General features: G+C 39.4%; 1 protein-coding gene across 4 annotated transcripts in view; it reads right to left on the bottom strand.

Annotated features, from left to right (window-relative positions):
* Nucleotides 1-443: 443 nt before the first annotated feature.
* The window catches only part of APOO (apolipoprotein O), a 63168-nt gene continuing 53925 nt past the window's right edge, over nucleotides 444-9686 (bottom strand). For 2 of the 4 annotated variants that reach the window (XM_078065425.1, XM_078065422.1), the window contains exons 8-9: nucleotides 4205-4270; nucleotides 444-703 (exon numbers count right to left, since the gene is read on the bottom strand). In XM_078065425.1, coding sequence (XP_077921551.1) covers nucleotides 4235-4270 — 36 coding nt within the window. In that variant the 3' untranslated portion in view covers nucleotides 444-703; nucleotides 4205-4234. The other 2 variants (XM_078065423.1, XM_078065424.1) reach the window with 2 other exon arrangements.

The raw sequence follows: 9686 nt of genomic DNA, 5'->3' as shown, positions 1-9686 counted from the left end.
GAACCAACACACACGACCACATACCATTCCTCCACCAGCTGAGGACAGACTGCTTCATTATGCATCTTCCACTGGCCTTCAAGAAGGGGAAGATCTGTGGAAGCTGGGAGGCAAGGGAACACAACAAGGGGTCACGGTTACTGTTTTCTTCTGTATGTCTTCTAATCACTGTCAGGCCAGCTACTACTTACAAGGTACGTTCTCGGGCTGGCCGGTGAAGCCTCATCTCTCAGCTCTAGAGCCACTCTGCTTGATTCGACTCTCGTGGGGCTTGCACTGTGCAGACTGCCAGCTGGTACTGCCCTGAGGGGGGTTACCGGTTTCAACACACACACACGTACACTCAGAGAGACATACCATACATACAACCACGCACACCGCACACATGGGCACCAGGTACGCTTAAACTGTCACTCAGTAATATTTAAAAAAAGCAGAACAACTTTTTTTTTATTTTGGAATTTTAATTATGTACATAAATAGCAACTTGAGAACGAGGAGTTCTAAGGCTAGACATTATCTCTAGATGAAAGGATTTCCGATTAGTCCACTTGCAGTATGGCATCACCCAAGATAACAAAGAAGCCTAGTATAGTTTGTCCTGAAGAAGAAAGCCAATTTACTATATTCAGTACTGACTTCTCTGCCATTTTTCTGTAGAAATACTGGTTTACTGCATGGAGTTTCCAATGTTTACCTATAACTAAAAGAAAAAGAAAACCATAAGCAAACTGCCAGGGAGAAAAAGAGAAACTCTAAAACTTTGCTTTTTGAAAATTCATTAGGGTTAAACTGAGAAACCCTATCAAATATTTACATTACTATTATGACCATAAGGATCATCATGCACCAGAAAAAAACTGTAATTATTTCTGTTTTACAGACACTTAAACCACAAAGCAGAAAGGTTTTGTGTTTCATTCATTTTGTGTTACATTCAGATTCTCAACTGGCTGTGTACCTGAGCATAATTAAATGGATGGATGGGTGGATGAATAAATAAAAAATAAATGCTTAAACAGCACAGCACACACCACATCTCTCCCCTTCTGAAAAACCAAACAACTACATTTCTGTCCATCTGCTGAAGGAGAGCATGATTATATCACCGTCAGGTCTGACGTATACCTTTCCTCATATCAACCCACTATTCTTCTCTGGAATGGAACACACATCATCCAAAGACACACCAAAGACAAATGGATTCTTCTCCAGATTGCTTTCTTCCCAATACGTAATGAATCTACTTAGCAATTAGAGGTTCATAAGTATTTTAGAGATATACTTTTAGATACAAATATATCTTTTAATATAAAACCAAACTTCTTAAGTTAAAGATGTAAACCTCTAGCTTACTTTTTCCATTTCAGTTTATTAATCTGTTTTGGACTTCTCTAAGAATTCAATACATTTACTGCATTGTTAAAACTGCAAACTGGAAACAACCTATTTTGATAAGGATTCAATAGGCCACGGCAGTCCATACTAGGAAATTATTAAGCAGCTAAGAGGAGGAATGAGACAGATCTCTAAGTACTAAGAGAAAAAGATGCACATAATATATTAAGCGAAAAAAGGCAAGTTATTTCATTCGTTCAACACAGCTAAACACAGCACTATGAAGTATTCTTACCGAAACTGAACCTCAATATGATGGAGCCTTCAGATCTAACTATCATTTTATGGGAAATGGAGAGAAGAGAGGAACCAAGAGATCAATAGAATGACACTAAATGGATGTACTCAGCCACAGCCAGAATGTGGTATCTTCTAAAGGATAAATAGGCCTGTTTTTCAAAACATGAATGGCAAGGGAAAAATGAAGGAGAAGGAACTATTACAGTTTAAAAGGGACTTCAGGGACCTATCAGTCAAATGTAATGGGCAGATCCTGTTTGGATCCTGATTCAAATAAACCAAATGCAAAAAGACAATCAGGGAAATCTGCATACTACCTAAATATGAAATGATATTAAGCAATTAGTGTTAATTTCTTTAGGTGTAATAATAAAATTGAGATATGTTCCCTCATGGAGGTTTCAGTGTACTTGCAAAACAATTCAAGGAATATGAGCTCATTCTGTCAAAAAACCAAAAGAAGGTATGGATGTGCACACATTTACACACAGAGAAAAATGTCTGGAATGGTAATGTCAAACTATTAACAGAAATTAACCATGGAAAATGAATAGAGAACCAGATAAACTAAAAATACTTATCTAAAAAAATTTCTTTTTAAAAAGATTTTATTATTTGAGAGAGAGAGAGCACGAGTGGTGGGAGGGGCAGAGGGAGAGGGAGAAGCAGACTCCTCGCTGAGCAGGGAGCCCGATGCGGGGCCTGATTGGATCCCAGGACCCTGAGATCACAACCTGAGCCAAAGTCAGCTGCTTAACCAACTGAGCCACCCAGGCACCCATAAAAAAATTCCTTTACAACAAATATGTATCACTTTTATAATTGAAAACTCCATCTCCAACAGAGAAGTAAAAAAGTAAAGAATGAAATCAAGGTTGTATATACAGTAAGCTGAACTCTGGCCCAGAGTATTTTGGAAAGATGAAATAGATATTTACGTAGTTCCCCTGTATTCCAAGTCTCATTGTCCCTGCAGAGAAACATAATATATTCAATGTCAAGTTTCTGGAGGACATATGTGGTTTCCTGGCTGCTCACGTTCTAGTCTCTCTTCCAATAGCAGATCCATCCAGTACACATCTGGCCCGGCTCTCCAGAGATGCTGATTCTGGGGTGGAGCTTAGGCCTCTGTCTTTTAACAAGCTCCTGTGGTAATTTGTTTGTATAATAAAATTTGAGAAGTACAACTGGGGGTTACCATATGAAGGGCTGAGATGTGAAAGAGGATCTGGGTTTGTTCTCTGTGACCCCTAAGGCAGGATCAGAACCATTGCATAGGAGTTACAAAAAGACATATTTTTGCTTAGTATAAGAAACAGCTTCCTAAAAATCAGAACCATCCAAAGATGGCTGCCCTGTGGGGTAAGGTGCCTATCAGTGAGGATGAAAAGTGAGAACACACAGAGCTACAGGGTATTTATGCTTGAGGCTGGCTGGGGGGCCAGAGGACCCCTCTCAAATTCTAAGACTATATGACTCTCTGCATCTCTAAAAATACGGAGACAGCTAGAGAAAGAAAAACCTCACACTGAGGGCTTTCATGGATTGTAAATAGCAGTCATGATTTACAATAAGTGTAGCAGTGATTTAAAAAAAAAAGACTATAAAAGAAAATTCATATTCACTGCAGAATATTTTAAAATACAGAAAGTTATATAGAAGAAAAACTGTAAAAAACATCCATAATTAAGATACATACTTAAATTTTTTGTTGTATTTCCTGGTCTTTATCCTCTCTAAAAATGTACCATACTACCTTTATTTTTCATTTAACAAGTTTCCATGCAATTAAATATTACTGAAACATAATAACATTCCTCTTCATGGATATACCAGAATTAAGCCACTTTTTGTAGCTAAATATTTAATTGTTTCCAAACTCATTATAATCTTATCAGGAAATCACAAGTGCTATTATATAATTTTTCATATATACACAAACGAACATTAATATAACTACTGTTTTATACTTAGCTGGTATTCATGAGTAAATACTGAACAAATGAATGAAGATAGTGAATTGAGTATATGAGCAGAAGAAATCACACTGATTTTCTGACTTCATCTGGTATCCTAAATTTCTCTAGCCTCAGGTTACTCAATCTTTAAAGAAAGAATAATTACACCTATGAATTCCCTATGGCACTTATAATAATATTTCTATATAATCTTGAGCTTCTCTACAACCATCACTCATTCAACAAATGTTTATTTAATGACTATCAGATGAATACAAGGGTGCCTACTATAGTAAATCTTATTTGAAAAAAACACAAACCTAAGAAATAATGGCACTTTTCAACTGTTTGAAATAGCTTTGTAGACAAATCACAACTGCCAAGTTCTAGCTTGTCTAAAAAACTCAGGTACTTCTCAGGAATGAACACAATTAAACAAGTGAAGGCACTTAAGTCCACAAATTAAAGATGGAATGAAACATCATACCGGCCCTTATGTATCTACATGAAGCTGAAACTGCTATAATTAATTAAGTTAATTAAGGACAAGTCATTTCAGCTGGTGCTAACAAGGCTAAAAATGACTACAGAATTCTCTTGTTCTTTACCTGATTAAAATGGGCACAGCATGGAGCATTCTATTTATTTCCAGGTGAATTCTTCACATTTCCTGGCTTATAAAACAAAAATTAAGAATATTAATACAGTTTAAAAAGAAATAGTGAAACTTCTAAAGAAAGACTGGAAAGTCTCAGCGTGCCCATCTTCAGTATTTGGCTGAATACAACATTAATATTCTTATAATGCAACCTGACCCATTTCTCAGTTAACTGAAGGAATTACGAGGGCTCCCTGAGGGCCCTGCTGTAGACGGTGACTTAGGCACAGAGGAGAGCAGGAACTAAAGCTCCATTAATCCTCACCACAGAGATTCAGCCAAACAGCTGATTCTATAAAAAATCCAAGAGTGAAAAGATTTCTTCACTACTTTATGCTGCTGCCATTGCTAAAGAATTAAAAAAAAATAAAAATAAAGAATAAAGCTGTTCTTCTCTGTGTATCATCCACCATAGGGTCTAAATCACAAAACATGTTTACTGTGAAAGAGGTTATAATTGGACCACACCCATTCTGCCTGGCCACCATCTGGGAATGTATAATTAGGTCATTTCATCTACCAGAAGTGATGTAGGAAAGTTTCTAGTAGGAAAAGTTCATGAGCTAAATGTTTAAGGCTTTACTTTCCTTCCTGTATGTTTTCAATACTGTAATTCTGAAAACATGTTAATAAGAATTGATGTCCATCAAGGGGGTGAACTCTCATGAGATGGCAACCTGAAAACAGTAGGCTGTAGGTGAGTGGGCAATGGGGCTGGGATTCTGTGGGCTAGACTTGGTGCAGGTTCCCCTGGCGGCCTTCTCCAAGAGTTATCCATGGGTGATGGAGGGGGGGAAAGTGAGAAAGCAGGAACATATAGTAACCCTGTAATTTCAGAGCATGGTTTCTAGGCAACTCCAGGCTTACTGGAGTGGCTGAAAACTGGTCTGTAAGCATGGTGATCATACATCCCAGCGTGCCCAAGTTATACTGGTTTATACCCACTGTCCCAGCATAATTAACAGCACCTCCTTTCACTCTCAAGCATATCCTGACTTGGATGATAAATTATATGGTTACCCTATCTCCAGACCACATCCACTTGATGATGAAGTTCTGGGGAACAAGGCCCTGTGTATTGCTTGGTGGATCATCATATAACACCCATGTCTACTTGTTGCTCTGAACAGAGCTCTACAGGACTCAGTACCATGTGCCTTACTGTATTCCTTGAGAGCCACAATCACACACACACAGACACACACACACACACACACACACACATACCCAGGCCTTCTTGCTGTTGCTTTTCCAACCTGCCAAGCTCTTTCCTAGGATGAGAACTTGCAAAATGTATCCCTTGACCTAAGACTGGTCAATCCCACTTTCTGCCTGACTAAATGCTATTCATTCTCTAGATCAAGGCTTTCCCGTCACGTGTCCTTTGATTTAGATGAGAACCTTCTGTTCACATTCACAGCACCCATGTGCTTCCTGATTTGTAGAATTCTTCCATTCATTTACTAATATGTGAGCTGAATCATTTACTAATACATAAGCTTCGTGAGGGCACAATATCCCTAGGGACCTCCTAGCACATGGTTTAAACATTTGTTGAATAAACAATGAAATGTTTATTCAGAACCTAGAGATCTGATGAGGGTAAAAAAAAAGTTTGGGTATGTAATTAATGAAGAACAAAAGAGATTAAAAAAAAGAGACTTAATTTATAAAGGTAAGTGAGATAACCATGTCTGACAATTGGGTCTATCATAAAAACCATATAGTTCTCTACCTAGTTAAATATATTTTAGGTGTGAATTACCTTAATGTAATGCTTGCCAAGTACTTCTAGTGATATTCCTATATATTTTACTATCTATACTCACCAGCATCTCAATCTCAAAAATATAAGATGCTAAATTCATAAGCTTTTTTATCTTTTGGACATTCAGAAAATGAGCACATAAAATATTCTTCTGGTTGAGGAAAACAACTCTGTTGCTAGGAAATTTTTCTTGTTTGGTTACGTATCACTTATAGTATAACAAAACATGACAGTCAAATACCTCACTGAAGAAATATTGAGCCCATCCACCCTATTACAAATCAGGTTTCTCTTGGCAGAAACTGCCATGATCTCAGAAAAAAAAAACAACATTTTCTGACTTCAAAAGATTGTGATTTAGTACGAGCCAGAAATTAACTTTTTTTTTGCATTTTCAGACAGTTGTATTTGAAATATTTTATAACTGATTCTCCTTATAATTTAATTTTGATACCTATCAGGTTTCATTGGGTTTTTTTAAAAGATTTATTTATTTAGGGGTGTCTGGGTGGGGTGCCCGCTCTCAGATTTATTTTATTTTAGAGAGAGAGTGTGTGTGAGCAGGGGGAGGGGCAGAGAGAGAAGAGAGAGGGGGGAAGAGAATCTCAAGCAGACTTCCTGCTGAGCATGGAGCCCAACACAGGGCTTGATCCCAGGACCCTGAGACCATGACCTGAGCCAAAATCAAGAGTCAGGAGCTCAACCAACTGAATCACCCAGGCGCCCTGGTTTCATTGTTTTTTAAAGTAATTAATACATTTTATTTAACCCAACATATCTAAAATAATATTATTTCAACATACGATCAGTATAACAATAATGACAGTTTACCTTCTTTTTATTTGTCTTCTAAATTTGCGTGAATTTACACTTACAGCACACACCTCAATTCAGACTAGCTATATTACAAGTACCCAATAGCTGGCTGCCATATTGGACTATATAGGGTTAGAGGAATAAGCTAAATAGCACTCTGATGGTTAGTTTTATGTGCCAACTTGGCTAGGCTATAGAAGAAAATTTATTTTCTTACCACAGCCATGAACATGAATGATAATTTCTATTAGCAAAATCAAAACACTTGTTTTAGTCCAAACATTTACTTCCAATTAGTACGCACTACCATGTGAAGAGGGATTTCCAGACAAACCTCTGAGGTATACTAGCCCACTGAAATGTCTGAGCCCCTCCCCAGTTGATTATTTTGATCAATTACTTAACTTCCCCAAATGCAGTTTCCTCGTTTGTAAAATGGGAATAATAATAGAACCTGCCGCAGACTCCATGAACAAAGAGTTTAGCACCCAAGGCCAAGCTCACAGCAAGCACTCAATAAACATTATTTATCCTAGGTAGAAGATCATGTACCTTTTTGAAGGAGAAATAAAAGGTAAGGATAAATGACCTGTTAAAGACCCCAATGACATCCCAGTTCACTGGATATGGTAAGCAGAATCAGGCCTCCCCCAAAAATGTCTGCATCCTAATGCTGGAAACTGTGACTACGTTACTTTACATGGCAAAGGTGAATTTCCGCAGCATGGAGGGAGGTTCAGGCTGCTAATCAGCTGACTTTCCAATAGGGAGATTATTTTGTATTATTACATGGGTTCCGATAGTCAAAGAGGGAGACTAAAGATAGGGTCAGAGAAATGGGACATGAAAAGGACTCAACTTGCAGTGGCTGGCTTTGAAGATGGAGGAAGAGGGCCATGAGCCAAGGAAAGCTGCAGCCTCTAGAAGCTAGGAACAGCCCTCAGCTGGCAGCCAGCAAAACAGACCTTGACCCTACAACCACAAGGAACTGAAATGAATTCTGTCAACAACCTGAATGAGGGGGGAAACGGATTCTCCCCTGGAGCCGCCAGAAAAGAGTGCAGCCCTGCTGACACCTTGATTTAGCACCAGACTTCTGACCTACGGGGTCTAAGATAATATAAATTTGTATTACTTTCAGCCAGTAAATTTGTGGTCATTTGTTATGGCAGGATAGGAAACTAAAACACTGGTGGGAGGACTCTTGACTAATGGATATAAGCCCTACTATTCCATTTCCCATCAGGAGAGGTTATCTTCTCAAGCAGAAGCAAAAGTATGCAGTGTCACATGACATCTGTCATGGCTGTCACGTGCTAGAGTCTGGCCATTTTATGTTTCTTACATGGATAAACTCATTTCGTCCTCAAAGCAGCCCCATGAGGTCCTACTCTCATTTCCCAGAGTACGGGAGCAATTTCCCCAGGTTTCAAGGCTTGTAAGAGGTGGAGGTGGCACACCAGTCAGAATGGCTAAAATTAACAAGTCAGGAAATGACAGATGTTGGCGGGGATGCGGAGAAAGGGGAACCCTCCTACACTGTTGGTGGGAATGCAAGCTGGTGCAGCCACTCTGGAAAACAGTATGGAGGTTCCTCAAAAAGTTGAAAATAGAGCTACCATATGATCCAGCAATTGCACTACTGGGTATTTACCCCAAAGATACAAAAGTAGGGACCCGAAAGGCTACGTGCACCCCGATGTTTATAGCAGCAATGTCCACAATAGCCAAACTGTGGAAAGAGCCAAGATGTCCATCAACAGATGAATGGATAAAGAAGATGTGGTATATATATACAATGGAATATTATGCAGCCATCAAAAGGAATAAGATCTTGCCATTTGCAACGACGTGGATGGAACTGGAGGGTATTATGCTGAGCGAAATAAGTCAAACAGAGAAAGACATGTATCATATGACCTCACTGATATGAGGAATTCTTAATCTCAGGAAACAAACTGAGGGTTGCTGGAGTGGGGGGTGGGGTGGGAGGGATGGGGTGACTGGGTGATGGACACTGGGGAGGGTATGTGTTCTGGTAAGCGCTGTGAATTGTGCAAGACTGTTGAATCTCAGATCTGTACCTCTGAAACAAATAATGCAATATATGTTAAGAAAGAAAAAAAGAAGAAGAAGAATGTAGCAGGAGGGGAAGAATGAAGGGGGGGAAATCGGAGGGGGAGAAGAACCATGAGAGACAATGGACTCTGAAAAACAAACTGAGGGTTCTAGAGGGGAGGGGGTTGGGAGGATGGGTTAGCCTGGTGATGGGTATTGAGGAGGGCACGTTCTGCATAGAGCACTGGGTGTTATGCACAAACAATGAATCATGGAACACTATATCTAAAACTAATGATGTAATGTATGGGGATTAACATAACAATAAAAAAAATTAAAAAAAAAAAAAAGAGGTGGAGGTGGAGGCGGGGTGGGGCGGAGTGGGGCGGAGCCTGGAGCACCTACCCCAGACTCCACTCTCCTGGCCACCAGGCTATACTGCATTCTGCTTGGTCCACCTTTTTTTTTTTTTTTAAGATTTTATTTATTTATTTGACAGAGAGAGAGACAGCGAGAGAGGGAACACAAGCAGGGGGAGTGGGAAAGGGAGAAGCAGGCTTCCCGCCGAGCAGGGAGCCCGATGCGGGGCTTGATCCCAGGACCTTGACATCATGACCTAAGCCGAAGGCAGTCGCTTAATCAACTGAGCCACCCAGGCGCCCCTGGTCCACCTTTTCTGATACAAAAGCTTTATGCCTTTCAAAAAAGGAGATGCTCCCCCTGCCCAGAATTTTTAACTTTTTGTTACGCAATGATGTTAAAAAAAAAAAAGAAAAATCATTGCCTAGTA

The sequence above is a fragment of the Halichoerus grypus genome, chromosome X (assembly GCF_964656455.1).
Source record: "Halichoerus grypus chromosome X, mHalGry1.hap1.1, whole genome shotgun sequence".
In the NCBI taxonomy this organism is placed as follows: domain Eukaryota; kingdom Metazoa; phylum Chordata; class Mammalia; order Carnivora; family Phocidae; genus Halichoerus; species Halichoerus grypus.
The sequence above is the reverse complement of the archived record's forward strand: the minus strand, read 5'-3'. Positions and strand labels throughout refer to the sequence as shown.